Source organism: Lissotriton helveticus, chromosome 9 (genome assembly GCF_964261635.1).
Source record: "Lissotriton helveticus chromosome 9, aLisHel1.1, whole genome shotgun sequence".
Taxonomy (NCBI): domain Eukaryota; kingdom Metazoa; phylum Chordata; class Amphibia; order Caudata; family Salamandridae; genus Lissotriton; species Lissotriton helveticus.
Genome location: NC_136070.1, coordinates 70,101,119 through 70,123,901, shown reverse-complemented (window position 1 = coordinate 70,123,901; position 22,783 = coordinate 70,101,119). Strand labels below are relative to the sequence as shown.

The 22,783-nt window shown below is 42.5% G+C and overlaps 1 protein-coding gene across 2 annotated transcripts in view; it reads right to left on the bottom strand.

The window, feature by feature from the left end:
• RGS6 (regulator of G protein signaling 6) overlaps positions 1 to 22,783 on the bottom strand; it is a 1,203,707-nt gene that overhangs the window by 219,422 nt on the left and 961,502 nt on the right. For both annotated transcript variants that reach the window (XM_078659475.1, XM_078659476.1), the window contains exon 14: positions 3,820 to 3,945. In XM_078659475.1, coding sequence (XP_078515601.1) covers positions 3,820 to 3,945 — 126 coding nt within the window. The remainder of the gene's footprint in view (positions 1 to 3,819; positions 3,946 to 22,783) is intronic.

The following is a 22,783-nucleotide window of genomic DNA, read 5'->3' as shown; positions in this document are numbered from 1 at the left end:
GGTCACATGTCAGGCAGTCCAGGCATTCAGCACGCACATGGAAACCCCATGACCAGATCAGAAATGTGCACTTATTTCCCAGTACATTTGCCAGCATTGCTCACCTGGCGCTTTAATCAAGTTATTTGTGCAGAAAGTAGTGTGGGAGCAACTTCTTCCCGAAGTTTCAGGCATTACCGAATGGCGGCCGCCATCTTGGTGAAGGTGAATGAAGCCCCGACATGGCCGATCGCGCTTACTCACGCGATCATTTTCTCGTCCTGCAGCCCAAAAATATTGCAGAGCGCTGCTGCCTCTACTGATCCCAAATACCTTCGTGGTGGCGGATTTCACCGCTTTGCTGTGTATTGTACCGTGCTTCACCTCCTCTCCTCTGCTCGCGCTGTTCGCGCCATTCGCGCTGTTGCCGCCATGCACGTCCGGAGCCTCTCGTGGTGTAACTCCCGATCCGTCGAAGGTGCGGCTACATAAGACAGCTCACTGCACGCAGAAAGCAATCCGGTGCTTGAATCTCTGGTCGTATCACTGCCACCGGTTTAAGGAAGTGTCCCAATTTCTGATAGAAGGGCTCGTGACGGGAGGAGAGCCGCTCTAAACCGCCATCTTCCCCGGCGTCCAAGCCACGCCCCCAACTATGGATTATTTGTAATGCACATGCAATGCCAGGCGAATTATTCATAAGCAACAAATAACAAGCCATATCTACACACGACAATCATTTGAAGTAGTGATCCCACGGCCTCGAAAATACTCGCAGAAGAGAACACGGCAGCACAACCTTGTTTTTCCACTTTCTCCTTTGACTCAATTTGACATTCCTGAATGATTTTAAGAGGCACATTTAGTGTTGCTTGTATAACATCTCCTGGTGAATTGCCGCACATCTATTCGTGTGCACTATATCAGTTCAGCACACCTACCAGACCTCACCATCGGCATTCCCGCCCAGTCTGGTCTTTCCTTCAAAATTGCCTCAGCCTTCCACTAAGATTGGTTGGACTCAGACCACTCCTAGGTGCAGACTCGCTTAGTGTACCCATCCATTGCTGGGCCTCTCCCATTACTTCGCCAATCCCCTCATCAGAGCCCGGGTCAGGCAAGGAACCAAAAGCAGCCCTGTCAGAAATGTTCAAACCCGCCCATCTCACTTCCTCCCCTCTATCTCTTCCCAGCCACCTATTCTCTTTCTCGCTCTCTCTTCCACTCTCTGATCTCTGTTTCTCTCTCCTGTAGCCAAAACTGTGTCTGATGTAAGTGACAGATGCACCAGAGACTGTTCAGGGTTTCAAACACCGCCCTCCAGTGACTCCATCACCCTAGGGAAATAATCTATGACTGTAGACACTGCGTTCCATTTATTCCGAGGGTGAACATGGCTGCAGGGACTGCCTTCCATTTATTCTGTTAACATGATTGCACTGACGGTGTTCCTTGTATTCTGTTGGTGAAAATGGCTGCAGAGACTGCGTTCCATTTATTCTGCGGGAGAACAGGAGTGCAGGGACTACATGCCACTTATTCCATGGGTGAACAGGAGTGGGGGGACTGTGTTCCATGTATTTTGTGGGTGAACATGGCTTCAGGGACTGTGTTCCATTTAATCTATGGGTGAACATGGCTTCAGGGACTGTGTTCCATTTAATCTGTGGGTGAACATGGCTTCAGGGACTGTGTTCCATTTAATCTGTGGGTGAACATGGCTTCAGGGACTGTGTTCCATTTAATCTGTGGGTGAACATGGCTTCAGGGACTGTGTTCCATTTAATCTGTGGGTGAACATGGCTTCAGGGACTACATGCCATTTATTCCATGGGTGAACAGGAGTGGGGGGACTGTGTTCCATGTATTCTGTGGGTGAACATGGCTTCAGGGACTGTGTTCCATTTAATCTATGGGTGAACATGGCTTCAGGGACTGTGTTCCATTTAATCTGTGGGTGAACATGGCTGCAGGGACTACATGCCATTTATTCCATGGGTGAACAGGAGTGGGGGGACTGTGTTCCATGTATTCTGTGGGTGAACATGGCTTCAGGGACTGCGTTCCATTTAATCAGTGGGCGAACATGGCTGCAGGGACTGCATGCTATTTATTCCATCGGTGAACAGGAGTGGGGGGACTGTGTTCTATTTATAACAGTGGGTGAACATGTCTGTAGAGGCTGTGTTCCATTTATTCTGTTAACATTATTGCACGGACGGCGTTCCATATATTCTGAGGGTGAACATGGCTGCAGGGACTGCGTTCCATGTTCTCTGTGGGTGAACATGACCGGAGGGACTGCGTTCCATTTATTCTGTGGGTGAACATGGCTGCAGGGACTGCGTTCCATGTTCTCTGTGGGTGAACATGACCGGAGGGACTGCATTCCATATATTCTGAGGGTGAACATGACTGCAGGGACTGTGTTTCATTTATTCTTTGGATGAATGTGACTGCTGGAACTGCGTTCCATTTATTCTGTGGGTGAACATGAGTGCAGAGACTGTGTTCCATTTATCCTTTGGGTGAGTGTGACTGCAGGGGCTGCGTTCCATTTATTCCGCTGGTGAACAGGAGTGTGGGGACTGCGTTCCACTTATTCTGTGGGTGAACATGACTGTAGAGACTCCATTCCATTTATTCTGTTAACATGACTGCACGGACGGCGTTCCATGTATTCTGTGAGTGAACATGGCTGCAGGGACTGTATTCCATGTATTCTGTGGGTGAACATGACTGCAGGGACTGGGTTACATTTATTACGTGGGTGAATAGGTATGTGGGGACTGTGATCCATGTATTCTGTGGGTGAATATGACTGCAGCGACTGCATTTGTTCGATTTATTCCATGGGTGAACATGACGGCTGGGACTGCATTCCGTTTACTCTGTGGATGAACATGAGTGCAGGGACTGTGTTCTTACTTATTCTTTGGGTGATTGTGACTGCTAGGATTGCAATCCATTTATTCTATAGGTGAACATGACATCACGGACTGCGTTCCATTTATTTCGCATGTGAACAGTTGTGCAGGGACTGTATTCTGTGTGCTCTGGGGGTGAACAAGACAGCACGGTGGGTGAACATGGCTGGAGGGGCTGTGTTCCATTTACTCTGTGAGTGAACATGAGTGCAGGGACTTTGTTGCATTTATTCTTTGGGTGATCAAGACTGCTGGGACTGCGTTCCATTTATTCTATGGGTGAACATGACTGCATTCCTAAGTATTTTGTGAGTGAACAGAAGTGCGGGGACTGCGTTCCTTTTATTCCATGGGTGAGCATGACAGCAGGGACTGCATTAATTCATTTTATGCCACGGGTGGACATGACTGCATTGACTGCATTATTTCCTTTTATTCCGTAGGTGAACATGACTGCTGGGACTGCGTTCCATTTATTCTATGGGAGAACATGGGTGCTTTTATCTCATAGAAATGTTTTTAAAATAAAAATATAAATATTATGGCTTGAAATTGTGCTCATGCTTTTTAAAGTTCATTTTCAGACAAACACACTATGGATTGAAGGAGCGACAAAATTACGGTTATCATAAAACAAGCCCAGGCTGCGATGAAAATATGAATTAAACATAGGAAGCATTTACCAACATAAATCGGAGCATACACATTCAACTGGCGCCAGTCCTGATTCTATAACTCGTGGTTGGGATTTAAATTTATTCCGTGCACCTCATTTCAGGTTAATAGTGCAACATTCCTAGTGCACCACAGTCCAACAGTGTACTTCCGCTCTTAGCTTATGTGTATACATGGTCATTTCCCTCCAAGTTTTTCTCAGCATCTTTGGCAGTACAGGTTGTACCACTGATCCTACCTGAGATTCTCAGAGCTGAACTCTGACTCCAGGAACCGAAGAAACTGATCTCGCCCCATAGGGTCCTTCAGCATCTCATCCATGGAGAAGCCCCATCTCTTGACGCGCTGCACGCCCGGCTCTTTGCTGTTACCCAAAAAAAGGAAAATGGAAACATTCAGATGATGGAGAGTATGGCCACACGTTTACCTTCTCTTGTAAGTAACTTCAGAGCATGGAGCATTAAGAACATCAACTGATGAGCACACTGCAACACTGTGTGTTGAACAAGAACCACATCTGGGCACTGAGCACAGCAGGGGAGAGGCACACCGTATGTGCAGAGGGGGGTTAATTCAACATCTAGTGGCTGCCATCGGAGAGGCTACATCCTCGATGAAGGTACCAAGAGCCTCTTCACAAGATCCCCTGTGTTCTGCCAGGTACCCTGCTCCTCAGCCCCAAAGTTGCAGATACCGGGGTGTCCCCCTCACCCCACACCCTCCACCTCTGCTTCCCTCCTTCTTTCTTTGGCTACTCCCCCATTTCCCTCCTTCTCTCCCCTGAATTCCTCTCCACCTGCCTGATTTGTCTATCCTTATGCCTGTGCTCCGTTTAATTCTCCCTCCCCTCACACTTTTACATTACCCCCTTACCCCTCTACACACCATTAACCTAAGAATGTAACTTGTAACTGTTGTACCTTCTGTAACAGTGTGTAATTTTGTAACCTATGTAACTCTCCTCTTGTACAGCGCTCTGATACCTCTGGGTCTAGCCAGTGCTATATATAACTCAAGTAAATAAAATAAAATAAATAAAAAATAAATATTGGTCACTCTGAAGGAGAGGCATTAAACTGAAGATGCCCTTACAAAAGAGCAAGTTCAGGGGAAACAGGTCGTTTTGTTCCATATTTTCTTGGTAGTTCCTCACTTTACTCCAAAACATTCATGGTACACTGTACTGATTTTAGCAGGTGGACTCTCCGGATGAAAGACGCCAGATCCACAGAGTTATCGCAGATCTCATCATTCTGATGGGATCGGTGGCTGGTTTTTACCCCACCATTGTAATTAAAATGCCACTCGCGATGAGGGCTTAGAGGTAGGACTTCATTAGAAATCTAACCAGGAGAGAAACAAGGATTTAAAGAAAGGAGACATGAGGTATCGCCAAAAGAATTAACAAATGAAATTGTTTGGGGCCTAATCATAGAAGCATCGTCCAATTTTGATACTGATATGGGAAAGCAAATGTCAAAATAAACACAACAGTATTAAACATAAGTCCACAATTTATACCTTCACTTTTTGTGGTTGTTTTTATACAAGTCTGGCTGAGGGATAATTTTATAAGTTTAACCATATGGTATTTAACACTGTTACAAATTAAATTCATGTGTCTAACTCCATACATCAATGCCCCAGCTTAGGTGTTTCTCAAAGTGTAATTTTATCTCTACGTATGTTGTGGTTTATCTTTATGTTTTAGTTACAGCTAAACTCACATTAGAATATTGGAATGTTGAGTGCTACGTTGAAAACAATGGAGTGCTTCTGGTTTATAATAGCCAGTAGAAGCCCAGAGCATCAACATTCCAATGTTTAGCAAAGGCCTCACAGAGCCCGAGGGGATTTCAACCCTCTCGGACTCTATGAGGCCTTTGTTTTACAAATAAGAACATTTGCCCTCTAAGGGCAGAATGTTCTGATAGCCTTAGAATCCTCCATAGTGGACTCGACCAGCCATTAATGGCCCGCTTCCTTGTTGAAGGCTCTTGCATTCGGTTCGGACCTTTATTGCTGGAGTGGGCATTTAATGGTCAGAAGAGCCCCCTACAGAGAGTTCTAAGGCTATATTAAAAAACTTTTCAGCAGTGCTGATGCCATTTCTACTGACGTCAGGTCTGCCGAAAAAGAGTTTCTACTGGTGAAGCCGGCAGCAGTTCTGTCATCAGAAACATTGTATTCACCCGCAGCCTAAAGGAGGCAGGCAGGATGACGACCGCTCTCTAGGTCACTGACTCCACCTCCAGCCTTCACTTGAAATTTTCATCTACAAATCATTGATATCAGGTGTGTTAGTCTAGTTAGTTTAATGCAACGTGAACAAGGCGGCAACACCGATGATGTATTAGGCTATCACACAAAACCACAGGACTGGAAATAGTATCTGTAACGACCAGGTTGGAGGTGGTCACCCTACAGGCACAGGAACAAAGAGAAGGGTGGATGAGACAGATGTACTTTGTGGTGGGTGTCCCATTACTGTCTTCTTCAAAATTGGGCCTTTCATTGGGTGATGTGGCAGGAAGGGGCACTCACAGAATGAATGGTCCCGACAGTCATTACACATTTTGCTGACATACTGAGAGGAGTCACTGAAATAAAAGAAGGATTGGCACTTGGAACATGGCAGCATCTGTCTATTTAAACCACATGTGTTCCACCCCTAATTGAGTCACATAGTTACAGGAGGACTAGGTGTCCACTCTTAGACAGGCACAATGTATTGAACACAACTCATGGTGTGGCTTCATACACACTCAAATCTCTTTTCATATAGCGTTGTAGCAAATCTAACTGCTTCCGGAGTCCTCGCCTGCTCCCCAACAGTATAGTCCAGATCAAGTCATGGAGGTCGGTCAGAAAAGGCCCTAAATCAGGTTTATCGAGAAATACAAGTGACCAAGACACCGTATCTAGTACCTGATCACAATACCTACTAAGCGCTAGTTCTTTTGCTATCCCACCAGTAGAGACCGCAGTACTAACAAGCACTGGCAAAGCCAATCAGTCTGGGCAATGTGAGTGCTATTGGCTTAGTCAATGTTGTTGTATTTTAGCCATGTTATGTCTGGCCCATTGAAAAAACAATGTAAATGTATTTTAGCAATTTTATGTCTGGCACATTGATAAAAAAAAAACTACTGCCAATAAATCTTTCAAATTTGCAAATGTATCTTGTTGAATCGAACAGCGCACAATGTGAGAGAGCTTATATTTTGGTGCGAGAAACTGGCTTTGCAGGTTGCAGGTCCCTGAATGGCGGAAGCTCAGAATAAAGAGGAGAAGGGACAACATTTGACAGCTAAAAATGTATAAATTGACTGTCAGACTCCGCTTTCACCTCCTTTCCTCTGCCACACCTTAACCCCCTATGTATGTGCTACCGCTGTAAATGTTTCTAATTACAACATTGCCATGACCAAGGGAATTTACAGTCCAGTGTACAGGTTACTTAACCGATCGCCTCCGGACTTTCTGGGCTCAAACAAGTGTGATGGAATGAATGTGCCACCTCAGAAAAATCATAATTTCATTGACTATAACAATAGCACATTAGATGAAGTCTAGTTTTGTTACACATCTTCATAATAATTAAAGGGAAACCATATCTTGCTAATCTGCTGCTAAATAAAGCTCAGTGCAATTGTGTACATGTTTGAACTGCAACTGTGCTGGAAAAAAACAAAACTTTTCCTGCATGATGTTTCATGTGAAGCAAAACCAAAGGGGATGATGGACGGAGTGTTGAACATTGCAAGCACTCACGCCCAGTCAACTGATCTGGGTTTAATACATCATCATTCTTTAGCTCACTCCGCCACCCCAGTTCAGACAGGGCCATATGCAAATCAGTCTGACCCTGTGCCTCAATGGGAACAGTCCAGCCAAACTGCTAAACCATGTCTTCCTTGGACCAGAAACAAGCATCCTGGGACTGGTTTCTGTCCAATCAGCCGTCATCAGCCAGGCTAGCTTGAATCCAGTGGCAAACCGAGCAAGGGACCCACGTCTGGGCATACCCTGCCAACTTAGGGCGAACAAAGCAAAACCAAATGGGATGATGGACGGAGGTTTGAACATTGCAAGCACTCACCCCCAATCATTCGAACATGGCAAATCATTTGGGGAATGTGGCGCGCGTATGTTTGTACCACATACATTTCCATTTTAAGATGGCACATCTTTTTTTGTGTATTGGGGGATCACGTGAAAGTGGAAGTGCATGACGAACGTTTAGGGCATGTGTGGGGTGTGGTTTGCATGCCATTTATGGAATGTTTTGCCCACACCTAACAAGGCCACCTTTTTCACTCCTTAACCCCCAGTGTATCTGTTATCGCTGTAAATGTTTCCAATTTCAGCACTGCCATGATCAAAGGAATTTACAGCCCGGTGTATTTTTGGAGTGTAGAGGGTCACTTAGCAGTTCACCTCTGGGCTTTTTGGACTTAAGTGTGACTGAATGAATGTGGCACCTCAGAAAGATCATAATTTCATTGACTACAACAAGAGCGCATTAGATGAAGTTCTGTTTTGTTACGCATCTTCACAATAATTAAAGCTAACATTTATCTTGCTAATCTGCTGCTAAATAAAGCACAGTGCAATCGTGAACACATTTTAACTGCAACTGTGGTGGAGAAATTGATGAAACTTTAGCTGTATGATGATGTTTTGTGTAAAAGTATTTTAACATGTCAAATCATTTGGGGAACGTGGCGCGCATAGGTTTTAACCACATACATTTCCATTTCAAGTTGCCGGGTTCTTTTTTAGCAAATTGCGGGTAATAACGTAAAGTAAAAGCATGTTAAATGTTTACGGCATGTGTGGGGTGTGGTTTATATGCCTTTATACAGTAAGAGGCATGACAAATGCATGCCATGGACAAATGGGGAGAAAGAATGGGATTGCTACACTGGATCCAGCAAATGGGAAGCCTATGGGCGTGTTGAAGCCCACAAAGTACATACAACATGTCTCTTTGAGACAATGCATGCGCTGTCTACAGCTGAGACCTAAAAGTAGGAATCTCACTCTTCATGGATGATGCCTAAACATAGACTTCCAAATCAAATAAATGACCAAAAGAAATAAAGGTGTAAATCATAACATTTTGGTCTAAATAAAGGAAACTTAAAGAGAGATCCTTCTTCAGCATTGGACCTCAGAAGCAGCCAGCTTCTGGGCGGAACAGAGCACAGTCCAGACTTCTACCTTCCAGATGGAATACAGTATTCCAGTCATGGGAAACAGAGTAGACCTGTGGTACCACTGCACAATGAGATGCTCTGAGGGTTCGCGTTCCTGCCAAACGGAATGGATATAATAATCTGTTCTGTCCAGAAATGATGAAAATTATGTCCTTGTGTCAACTTCAATTGTCTGTCTGTTTGTGTGGGTTGTGTCGGGGTATTTGGGTGCACTACGTAAAGTACATTTTCTGCATCCCTATTAATTTTTAAACCCATTCCTGTTCAATGAGTTAATGAGTTGTACCCCTGTAGCAGGTGTTGCACACCTATGTAACTAGACCTACAACTAGGTGAGCTTTTTTCAATCCAGTTCCAGACAGTTGCATTTTGTTGGTCTGATTGTATTTTGTTAGATCTCGAACCACGTTTACTTACATCTAGCCATGTATAGGAGTCATCACATATTTTTTAATGCACTATTTCTTCTTTCACATCCATAAAGTGCTAATTTCCAAAATTGATATTCAAGCGCTTAACCTATTATCAGCTTCAGCTCAGGAGCATGTTAAGGGTTCAAGAAAACAAAGATGTTTTCATTGTTTGCAAAAGGTTCTGGTCAAGTTTATCTTTACGAGGAATTGGTTCTAAATTTTAGTTACAACCACTACAAGGGGCCTTCAACCATAAATAGATCCTCCTCATACGGCAATAGACAGCTGCTCCTTGGATGATGACCCAAGCCCTCGATCTGCAGCACGTTGAAGAAACCTGTTCTTCAAACACAGGGACACAGCAGACCACGACCATGTAAGGATCAAGGTGGCTTCAAATGGATTTTTAAGCTTACAGCCTCCTGATGCAACCTGCTGAAGCTCGAAGAGATGTGATCCTATTGGTGTTTTATCTACTGTTCAGACTGCTGACCTCAGAATGTTCCGCAACTTATACTCATGTTTCTCTGGGAATCCTGCAGTCAGGACATTATCCGAATTCGGACATGCCCCGGTAACTGCTCTCCCATGACCATTATCCTAGCCCCTGTACTTATGGGTAAATCCTTTAGAGCAGCTTCAGGTAATGTTAATGGTAATGTTATGGTGTGTTATAGATCACAGTCTATCTGCTTTTCCATGAAGTTCACAATTTATTATAATGTGTGAATTTGACAACTCCCAATCCAACAAGATTAATAAATAAAATAGAAGCGTGTCCAGCACAATTTGGGCATCTACCACATCAGTTCTGTTTTGTTGGCTTTTAGGACTAAACAGTTTTTGTGCATAAAGCTCCTAATAGGTGAAAAGTGATACTTCAAAGATCACAAATCCAAATCCTAACTTCTGACCACTCAAAGACTAAGGGCTATTGGTAGAATCCTGTAACCTCTCACCTCTCTCAAATAACAATGGAGGTAAAGCTGTTGATACACACTTAAGGGGCTTAGGGACAGGGATGAAACTTCAAGTCAGTGGGATAAAGGAAGTCACCTGCAAGACATCAGAAATAAGCAAGAACTGTGGGGCACGAATATGCAGGAAGCACTTAAGTCATGATTTGGCTGGGGTGGTATTTATATTCCTGGCACAAACATTTGACAGTAAATCCATTTCTATGGGAAGTCTAACATTTTCCATGGTTATATTTATGGGGGTAATTGGTTTGCATGGCTTAAATAGAAGCCAATAGCTAGGAAAGGTGCCAGGGAGAGACATTTCCTTTCAATTTCTAAGTTTCATAATATAATATGGACAGAGCAGCCACATGGATGTGTAGTATTGCCACTCTAAGAACAGGGAGTGGACAGTGGGATTCAGGAAGGCGTGCATCTAATGGAAAAGAAATGGCCCCGCGAGTTTTATAGGCATCATATCTGCGTAGGTAATCAGTATTTTCAACAAACTGAAAGCTATAGCTACCATTCACTTCCTGGTTCGTATTTGTGTTTTTAGACTTCTCCTGGTATTAAAAACAATCAAATCTGACAAAACTGAAGATTTGCAACTGGAATCTAAATTTCAGGAATTTTTGTAAGACAATGTGAATGTTGGAGGTTGTGATATACTTTAATGCAGTGACAAAGGGAGTCATAGAGAGCATGTTAAATTGCCTTTTAAGATCCCACAGGAGAGTTCTGTTCTTTTGGCATAACAGTTGGAAATACTTACATTTGAAGAAATGACCCATGGCCCAAGCTATCTAGACACTTGATGATTGATGCCTGTCCACCCCAGATAAATAGGGCCTGATTCACAAACGTAAGCTGAGACGACAGTCTAAACTTATGACTTTCAGTATTCACAAAGGGCATTTATGACTAGTAAAATTAGATTTTGCCAGTGGCGGCTCCTCGAGGGAGTGCTGCGGGGTGGTGAGGCTGGGCGGGGGTGGGGGAGGGGCAGGGTGAGGGGGTAGTAAACTCCGGCATACAGCCGTACAGGGTTAAGTAAATAAATAAAATGAATGACATTGCGCATGCTGCAACGCCAATCGGCGATGCAGCGTGCGCAATGCAATTTGTTTTATTTATTTACTTCACTCCGTGTGGCCATATGCCGGAGTTTACTATCCCCAACCCTGCCCCTACCCCGCCACGCCCCACCACTGGATTTTGCCTCAGTTAAACTTATGTTTTGGTCTTAAGTATAACAGGCAAGAGTCTAACTTTACTACTCGTAAATGCCCTTTGTGAATACCGAAGGTTAGACATTGTGCAAAAACGTGTGAGGTTGTCGTCAGAATGGGAGGAATGCAAACTAATACTGTAGGGATCCCACTGTGAACCTCGCATAGTGCCAGTGGGGAGATTTGGAACATTAAATTAAGGATTCCACAGATCCAGGGACACCAACCAATCTGTTAAAAAAGGTCAAAAGTTTTCTCAGGGACAACTTCTTGAAACTGTCCTGCTGGATGAATAGGTTCAGACATAACAACGCATATTTTTACAACGCATGCTTTTACAACGCAAGTATTACAACGCAAACCTTTACAACGCATAGCGCTTAGGGGTGCTGGATAGTGAATAGTTTAATTTACTATTCCAACTCCAGTCCCCGTGGACACTAGGGAAGGTGTTGGATAGTAAATTAAATCTATTCCCTATCCTAGAGCGCCCCCCAGCGCAATGCGTTGTAATGGTTTTTGTTGTAAAACCTGCGTTGTAATAGCACTGCGTGGTAAAAGTTGCGTTGTAAAGGATGTTTCCCGTAGAAGGTAAAGAGCAAGGATAGGCTTCAGGTATCCAACCTTTTTGGAGAACAAGCAGTATAGGCAATAAAACCCCATGCCTTTTTTCCACCAAGTAAAGGGCTTTCGCCTCCAGGATTGAAGCATGATCGGGCGTGCACACGCTGAAGGAATGCAGCTGGCCTGTTGGGTTCTTGGAAATAGTGTCTGTCTGGCACTGTCAGATCTTACCTGACAGAAAAATACAAATAGTGAGCCACACACCCAAAAAAATACTCCTTGGCTGTGGGGATCAGTATTTTCTTGTTTTCCATGACATGAAGGAGCTTTGTTGATTAATTGAACCCCAGATTCAAAGCACAAGCAGAAGCTGGAAGGAAGGTATGGCAACTTAGAGCCTCTAAAAGTGATTATAGCTAATAACACATTTAAATTGCTGTTCCTGGTTGTAATGTCTTGGTCTACATGCAAATCTTATATATGGAACTAATTATCCGAGACTTCTATGTGTGAGGAAAATTTGCAATAATACCAGGGCCATACTGGCCATATATCCCATCAGGCATTTCCCTTGGGGGCGGGCGGCTTTTTAAAGCAGCCACTATGGGAGCCTCTACCATTGTCTCTAGGTACTTGACGGTTAATTGCAAAAGGGGCTTCAAGAGGGAGAGAGAGAGAGAGAGAGAGAGAGAGAGAGAGAGAGAGAGAGAGAGAAGGAAGGGAGGGGGGCTGGTTTGAATATTTTTGCCAGGGCTGATTCTGATTCACAGTTCTGATACTAAATGGTCCTATAAAGCTGTGCCAGGGCTGAAGGCATGGACTGTGCCCCTGGTCTGCCAGCATCCTGACGGTATTACCATTGATACATCTGGCAGTCATGTCACACTCTCTGTGCGAAATCGATGGAGACCATTAACGCGCCCCCTTTAGTATGCAAGGGGTGAAGATGTTTTACGATTATCGCTTTTGTCACAGGAAATTGGCAGTTTTTCTTCCCCTACTGTACACTTCTTTTCTGTAATCGGGTTTTAGTGTGTTTAGTAAATGCTTGTTTTGTGCAGCCCAAAAAGGGTTGCAAAGTACATTATTAAAAACCTGACGTCAAACGGAACACTAATTAGATGACTGAAAATGGCTAATTGGCTTGTTTTAGTTTTTTAGGTCTAGCTGCAAACAGCTTGTGGTGGCTGTTGCAAATGTATTATTCTCTGTACATTACGGATGCCTAGAGTGGGCCCTTTGCTCGTGATTTGATGGCTTTGTAGGGTGCCTTATGTCTCTGACCTACATGTGGGGTACCTCAAGGTTCATCATTATCACCTCTATTATTCAATCTTTACCTCCGCCCATTATTATACTCCCTAAGGAACGCCAAAGACACCATCTATAACTATGCGGATGATCTCCAACTTGCCGTTCCTCTTAACACTACAGACTCTGTGGTGGAATTTCAGAACACCATGACACACATACAGAGGTGGATGAACCTTAACCACTTAAAGCTTAACCCAGGCAAGACAGAATTAATCTTGCCTGGGAACAGTGAATTAAGTTGGAGTCCATGCTTTTGGCCACCTAGTATGGGGGTCCCACCAACGAGATCTCTCTCGGTTAAAAGTCTGGGAGTTACACTCAGCGCAGATCTCTCTCTGAAAGGACAAGTTGGCATAGTGGTCTCCGCTAGCTTTTTCCAACTTAAGAAAATAAAAAAATAGCCCAGTTTCTGATGAAACCCGCACTTACTCAGGTTATTATTGCCCTCGTTCTGTCCCAACTGGACTTTTCAAATAGTCTCTATTTGGGACTCCCAGCGGGCCTGCTAAAAAGACTCCAACTTGTTCAGAATCAAGCTGCCAGGCTTATTTTGCAACAACCAAAATGGCAGTCTTTCAGACCTGGCCTGAAACAACTTCATTGGCTGCCTGTGACACAGCGGATTGCGTTTAAAACGGGATGTATTATTTTTAAAACCCTACAAAACACAGGTCCAAAATTTATAAAAAACCTTGTCTCTAGATATAATGAGCCCAGACCTTCTTACTTTTAGACATTCTCTTAAAACATGGCTTTTTTATCAGGCTTACCTTTGAGTATTTTTTGTGTGTTATGTTCCTTCCGATAGCGCCATGAAGCCTACGGGCGTACGAGCGCTTAATAAATAAATATTAACATAACATAAATTAGTGGCTTTCCTCCTTCTACTTGTCCGCCCAAGAGCTTGTCGGTCTCACATAATCTGACTGAAAGTGTTAGACCCTTTCACTGCTGACTTGGTAGGATTCTTTTTTCTAACCTTTTGAAACACTATATCAGACAGCATGCCTTTCTTTGTGTCTCCCTGTTGTATTAGTTCTTCCCAGACTCCCTGTCTGCTACTCTTTTTGCACTCTTGCCTCCACCCCGGTTTTGCTTCCCCTTCTTCTTTCCTTTCACGGTGTCCCAAGCCCCTGGCATGCTGCGTTCTACTCTCCCATCCCGTCTCACTTATCTAGCTGCAAAGCCTTACCGGGCTGCTCACTACCTTTTTTATTGCACCCGTGCTCTTTCCTTTTTACCTTTAATTTACCATTCTAAAACGACTGTAGGCCATGTTTAACGGTCAAAATGGCTGCAGTTATGAGACGTGCATGCAAACACCAGCCTGCAATGCAACAGCCATCTTGGAATGGCTTAACGTGCTTACATATGTCATGGCACATCTGCACACAGACGTATACCTCAGTGGCCATCTTGGAATTACCTTTCTAACATACAGCGTATTCCACAATGTCTGTCCAGGTACCTACATGCGTAAACATGAGTGTGATACACGTATGTGTATGCATCGTGAGACACTGGCAGTGATTTTTTTTTTAAACTAACACCAATGCAAACAAACATTTACAAATTCAATAACTCAGACTTTTACAGGCAAGACTTATTGGATTTGCTAAAGCCTGTTCGAATATTCATTGCAATAGCCAATGCTGTCAATATACTCAGTTTCCTGCTGTAAACAAAAGCATAGCTTTCCTTTAGGCTGCTGTTTCCTTCTAGAGCTATTAACTGATAACCTGTTCAAATAGGGCTTCATAACATACCTCGGATATTTCTGAGAAGTCAGTTACTGACCTTGGAAACATGAATGTCTAAACTGGTCACAACAGAGATTAGTATTTAGCACTAACATACAGAGGCATCTGGTTTAGTGAGTTCTCTGTACTTATTTCAATAACTTCATTTAGGATATTAATGAAATACAATAATTGAAACATTTTCCCAGTTGCCAAAATGTTGACAAATATCTGGTGCTGATCCAAAGTGAGACACACTGAACAATTCACAACACTGTCTATGCCAATGTTATTCTACAGAAGGAAGGTGAGAAAATATAACTTTATGTCTACATATATAATACAGAAAAAAAGAAAAACCAAAGGTGGTGATGGACGGAGCGTTGACAATACAAAGACTCACCCCCAGTCAACTGATCTGGGTTTAATCCATCACCTTTCTTTAGCTCACTCCGCCACCCCAGTTCAGACATGGCCATATGCAAATCAGTCTGACCCTGTGCCTCATGGGAACAGTCCAGCCCGAACTGCCAAGCCATGTCTTCCCTGGACCGGAATCAAGCTTCCCAGGACCGGTTTCTGGCATTACAGCCTTCCTCAGCCGGGCTTGCTTGACTCCAGTGGCAAAGTGAGCAAAGGACTCACGTCTGATCATACCCTGCCAACTTAGGGCGAACAAAGAAAAACCAAAGGTGGTGATGGACGGAGCGTTGACAATACAAACACTCACCCCCAGTCAACTGATCTGGGTTTAATCCATCACCGTTCTTTAGCTCACTCCGCCACCCCAGTTCAGACATGGCCATATGCAAATCAGTCTGACCCTGTGCCTCATGGGAACAGTCCAGCCCGAACTGCCAAGCCATGTCTTCCCTGGACCGGAATCAAGCTTCCCAGGACCGGTTTCTGGCATTACAGCCTTCTTCAGCCGGGCTTGCTTGACTCCAGTGGCAAAGTGAGCAAGGGACTCACGTCTGAGCATACCCTGCCAACTTAGGGCGAACAAAGAAAAAAGCTTGTTTCCGGTCCAGGGAAGGCATGGCTTGGCAGTTCGGGCTGGACTGTTCCCATGAGGCACAGGGTCAGACTGATTTGCATATGGCCATGTCTGAACTGGGGTGGCAGAGTGGGCTAAAGAACGGTGATGGATTAAACCCAGATCAGTTGACTGGGGGTGAGTGCTTGTATTGTCAACGCTCCGTCCATCATTTCCTTTGGTTTTTCTTACATATATAATACAACAAGCCGGCAATAACTATTGTTGTATGTCTAGTTTATTTCAGCTTTGTTAGGGTAACTCTCTTGTTATTGGTCACCCCCAGTGACGTGCATTGGAATGTTGTTCAGCTATTTAGGTGACGTAGCGGGTTCAGCTGTCGTCATCTGATCGGCTCTGCGCAGCCACTATCTTTTGTTGTCCCCACAAGCTCGTTATTAAAATAAAAGTAAATCTAATTTAGAACAGGTATCTCTTCTATCTGGTTATGACCTGGCACAACATATTTGGCGACGAGGTACAGGATACGTTTTCTTCAAGACGGGCTTGTGGAGGAAAATATACTTCCAGCATCTGACACCGTTTCTCAAGGCAAGTGTAAGATACTTGTTTAGTTCATTGGGATGTGTAATATTTTAAAGAATTTCTTTCATTGTTTTCTGAGAGCTGCTGATTTCCTGTGACAATTCCTATTACGCCGTGTTCCGAAGTCGGCTTGACAGATTCAAAACCCACGCGAGAAAATTTTCAGGCAAGTTACGAATACTTGTTGGGATACACTTTTATTCTAGTTTTTAATTGTGTCCGCATATCTTCTCAGCAGTGTGGTCGGGGAATAGGTAAGGAGAGCTTTGACAGAACGTTGAGTGCAGCACCACACCGTCATCAGATCATCGTTGGTGACAGTTACGCTTCTATCAACTGTAACACCGTGACAGTTGCAAGACGTCATCCTTAACTGTCATCCGTCTGTTACAGCTGTTTGATGCCGGCAAGCTAGCGCAATAGCGTCATCGCGTCATTAACGTAAGTTACGCGACGCCATTTTGTGTAGACGGAACGTTATTGATTGAGGTGAAATGCTTCGTGACTGACACCGGATAACAGCTGGAAGGTATTAATTCGTTTTCAAGCACTTGTGAGGCTTTTTCAAGGTTACATTTTTCGTGAAGCCATTGTGTTCTTCGATTTACAGCAGTTCTGTGTAAATTCTTTGTGACTTTCGAAGTGAATGGAACGGAAGTCAATTTGGTCAGTTTCAAGCATTCCTAAAGGATTTCACCAACAATATAGTTGAACTTTAGCAATTTTATTAACGGTGATCAGAGAATTGTGGTAGACTTTAGTAAGAGATATATGGTGCTATTTCAGTCAGTATATATTACAATTGGCAAAGCCAAACATGTTTTGTTTGGAAGAGTCTATTGCTTAAAAGCTGTTCATATATATATATATTCCAAGCATATATATAATAGCAGCTTTATCATTCACAATTGATTTCTTTATTAAGAACGAGGGTACAGACTGTAAACCTGAAGTCATGGCCAGTGAAAGCACTTTCAGTACGCCTGCTATGTTTCTCAATGAACCAGGAAGGCCAGTCATGAAATGGAAGAACTGGTACAGGGCCTTTGAAAATTATTTAATAGCAATTAACGGAAAGAAGTTTGACTCAAAAAGAAAGAAGGCTATATTATTTGGTCTTTTAGGATCTGCTGGACAAGAAATGTTTGACAGTTTGCCAGAATACAAGCCTGCCCCTGGTCAATTCAATCCTCTGGATGAGTTCCAAGAAGATGTCAAAAGGCTTGAAAAGCAATTCGATGAAGAAGAGAATATTATGGTGGGCAGGCATAAGTTTGCTATGAGGAAGCAACCTGATAGTGAAATCGTGGAAAAATATATTGCTAGTTTAAAGGTGTTAGCTACAAAATGTGATTTTCAAGACAGAGTTGATGAATATATTCGAGATGAATTTGTTTTTCACTGTTATGAACGGAAAATTCAGGAACGTTTATTAGCATGCAAACGCCCTACATTATCTGAGGCAATTGACATAGCAAAGGGTATAGAGCGTTCTCTTGAAGGATCAAAATAGTTATCTAAAGTGTCAAGTACTAGTTCAAATGTGTGTTTGTTGAGCAACAAAAAGAAAAGAGAACATTTTCTAAGTTACAAATTCAAAACAAATTACAGTACTAATACATCTCAATTTGTATGTTGTAGATGTGGTTCACGGAATCACAAGGCAGACTATTTGGGCTGTCCGGCGATGGGAAAAAAATGCACAAGATGTCAGAAGGTAGGACATTTCGCAGGTGTTTGCGGCACTTTTGGTCAAAAGAGGTTTACACCAACCAAAGTGAGTACTGTGGAGGAATTTGATGAAAATATGTGCTCAAACATAGTTCTGACTATAGAAGACGATTATAAAAATGTCAAAGGTCTGCTAGGAGTAGCACATGTTGGTGAAGTGCAGTTGCATATTATGGCTGACTCAGGTTCGCCTATTACAATTATTTCAGATAAAAAATACGTTCAGCATTGGCCACAAGTTGAATTGTTACCATCGGATGTCACCCCAAAAGCTTTTGGGGAATTTGACATAAATATGTTTGGATATTTTGAAGAAATCTTGAACATAAAAGGGAGTTGTGTAAAAACAAAATTGTATGCCGCTGAACGTGGAACGAATTTAGTTGGTTGGAGGGACTTAGCCAAACTAAAGATAATTCTGAAACCAGGAGCCGATGACCCCATTGTTCTAGATGATGGTTTTGTAGCAAGTGTAAGTTTTACTTTACCTTCATCCAAAAATGTGAAAGTCAGTTCAATTTTGAGTAAGTATGAAACTTTGTTTGAGGATCGAATAGGTTGTGTAAAAGGTTTTGTTCACAAAATTATACTAAAAAAACAGGCCATTCCAATTAGACATAAAGTCAGGTCCTTACCATTGTCAGTAAGAGAAGAGTTACAAAAACTATTAGACAAACTCATCAAGGAAGGGGTTATTGAACCGGCGGATTCAGCCGAGTGGATTTCCGAGATTGTACTCATTAAGAAGAAGAATGGTGAGTTTCGTTTGTGCGCTGATATAAGATCGTTGAATAAGAACATTCTGGTAGATTGTTTTCCATTACCCAAAATACAAGAAATTCTAGCTGCCACAGCCGGTTCTAAATACTTTTCACTCATTGATCTCAAGTCAGCGTACCATCAAGTTAAGTTAGATGATGATTCAAAAAAGTTTACCACGTTCATCACTCCTCTAGGTGCTTTTAGATATGTCAGCTTACCTTTCGGACTAGCATCATCTGCTAGTGTCTTCCAGAAACTGATGGAAAACATGTTTGGTGGAATGTTGGGTGTCCAGAAATTCCAGGATGACATCCTCATTCATGCAAGTGCCATAGAAGAGCACAATGTTATATTGGATTCAGTTCTGGGTAAGTTGCAGAAGAAAGGTATGACGGTTTCCAAGAACAAATGTATGTTTCTTAAAACTGAACTAGAATATTTAGGTCACATCTTGAGTTATGATGGCATTAAACCAAAAATTGATCTGGTTAAAGCCATTACTGATGGCCCTAAACCGGAAGGAAGAGACTCGCTGAGATCATTTTTATGTCTCAGTGAATATTATTCACGCTTCATTGAGAATTATTCTGATATCGTTGAACCCTTGCGAGCACTGTTACGCAAGGGACAACATTTTGTATGGGACGCTCAACATGACCAGTCCTTTTCAGAAAATAAAAAAGCTATTCTAAGTGCACCTACACTTAAACCTTTTGATGCAAGGGTTCAAATATAATCACAGTTGATGCTAGTTCAGTTGGCATTTGTGCTGTATTTACGCAGAAAGTTGATAAGCGTGTGCACACTGTTGCCTTCATTTCTAGGAGGGTGTCGGATGCAGAAAAAAACTATAGCACCATTGAGCGGGAAGCTCTCGCTTGTGTGTGGGCTGTAGATGAGCTAAAAATGTACTTATGGGGAAAGAATTTAGAACTTATCATGGATCACAAACCTCTTACTTTTATGTTTGAGGGTTACGGCAGAGGAAACGGTAAGGCTTCAGCCAGGCTAGCAAGTTTGCTTGCAAAATTGCAAAAATATAACTTCACCATCAGGCATATCGCAGGTAAGAGTAATATAAGAGCTGATTTTATATCCCGTTTACCTGCAGGGGATACAGAACAACTTATTGAGGACAAAACTGAATGTGTTGTATCCAATATAGAGAGTATGCAAAGTTCACAAAATGTGATGTTAGAAAAAGGTTGGATGAAGGCCATGGAAGACAATCCAATTTTAAAAAGGTCAAGCAATTCATGTCTACTTCATGGCCTCCAATACGTAACTTGGCATCAGATTTAATACATTTTTTGCAAGTTTCAAACGAATTAAACATTGTTGATGGTTTTCATTTGAGAGGAGATTTACTGATTCCTCCATCTAAATTGAGAAATCAGCTAATCTCTACAGCACACAGTTCACATCTAGGGTCCACTATGACCAAGAAAAGGTTGAAAGAACAATATTGGTGGCCAGGCCTAGATATGGATGTAAATCTGTTTGTCAACAGGTGTGAAATTTGTGTCAGGTCTGGAAAGCATTGGAAACCTAGAGTTCAGGAGATGCAACTGGCATCTATCCCTAATTCTCCATGGTATAGATATGGCCGGTCCCTTTTAAGTTTTAGAGCAGAATGCAAGATTTGTGATCGCCATCAGTGATTATTACAGCAAGTGGATATATCACAAGTTTGTATGTACAATTGACTCGGACACTGTTATTGACTTTTTGGAAACATGTTTTACCATCGAGGGATTTCCGCGCATCATTGTCTCTGGCAAAGGAAAACAACTAACCTCCCAAAAGATGACTGACTTTTTAAGCAAACATGGTATCCGTCAGGAGAAAAAACCCTTATATTCACCGAAGTCCAATGGCCAAATTGAAAGAGTGAATCGCTTTCTCAAGGATGGCATCCAATTAGCTTTGGCTTCAGGGTTTCCTGTCAAAAAGTTCATTCAAGACAGAGTATTTTCTTACTACATAACTCCTAGCAGTGTAACTGGTTTTTAACCGTTCTTTTTGTTAGGAGGAAGAAGGTGTGACAATGACATTGTTCCAAAGCTAACTTGTTTGGAAAATTGCCTACCCGATGCAGTATCTATTGACGAGGAACAGCTGCAGGTCAGAAGGTAAATAGTGGAATGCCAGATGAGAGCTAAGGATTATGACGACAAGGTACATAGAGCAGTCATGAAGGTTTTCCGTAAGGGTGAGTGGGCTCTTGTGAGAAAACCTAACCATCAGATCAAAGGTGAATCTAAATATTTTGACCCAGATGAAATTGTGGAAGTTTCTGACAGCTCTATTTGTCTAAGAAATCTTGGTTGGTGCAGCAAGAGTGATGCTGTAAAAATAAGTGAAGAACAAGTTGAGTTATGGTGCAAAAGAAAAAAAGACATGCCCATTAGTGGTAGGGAGTTCTCATGGCTTGATACCTACTCAGGTGAAAATAGGCTTGAAATGTCATTGTACAATGGTAGCGGTGTTGATGCTCCAACCGACTATGGTGAAAGAGATAAAAACAATGATAATGTAATTAATGCAGAAAATGTTGTATTTTTTGACAATATGAGTAGTGGCCAAGAAAATGAATATGAATGTCAAAGTTTGTTACCATCCACATCTGCTACAGCCAGTAGTGAAGTTGAGGTGTGTCATGGAGGGTGGGAAGGTACTTGCACCCGGTATGGCAGGATCTCCAAGTTACCTGGGTCATTTAAAGACTATGAAATGTGTTAATCTGTTCTTTGTTAAAAAAGGGAGATGTTGTAGGCCTAGTTTATTTCAGCTTCGTTAGGGTTACTCTCTTGTCATTGGTCACCCCTAGTGACGTGCATTGGAATGTTGTTGAGCTATTTAGGTGACGCAGCGGGTTCAGCTGTCGTCATCTGATCTGCTCTGTGCAGCCACTATCTCTTGTTGTCCCCACAAGCGCGTTATTAAAATAAATTTAAATCTAATTTAGAACAGGTATCTCTTCTATCTGGTTATTACCTGACACAACAACTATATAAAAAATCTTTTATTTTGGCAAAGACGAATCATGCTTCTTTTACTCCCCACTGTCATGAAGATGTGTTATCGTTCATTATTTTGGTTTCTGTGCAGTGTTATAGTTTAATTTATGTTGTCAGCTACTTGTTTTGTATTTAGAATACTTGACAACAATTATCTACTTAAAACGTTGCTCTATCTAGAATTTATATTTTAAGCTCTCTCTGTAATGTTTTTACTTAGTTCTAGTTGGACGGTGAATTACCATTTAGACTGGAGGTCAAGTGGAATTATAAATGTAAATAAATACCTAAATAAATAAATACCTTAGAATAAACTACACTTCTACTTCTTCTAAAGGAGCCTAGTCATCTCCAAATAAACCTGCCTTTCATTTACTTTTCTTATTGCACTCTAGTTGTGACATCACTAGTCACCTGTAATAAGAAATTGGTGTACCTACTTAATTGTAATGCATGTTTACAGTTGAATTGCAAGAAGAAGGGGGTCCGCTGCACTCCAGGGTACAATAAAGTAATCTGCTGGGTATACCAGGAAAGTCAAATCTCTTAGGGTGATCAGGATACTGCCCTTACTGTCCAGGAAGGGCGGAAAGGTAAATCACAAAATGCAAAACCTTGTAGGCACAAGGTGGATAACCTGAGCACTCCTATGTGCTAATAAAGC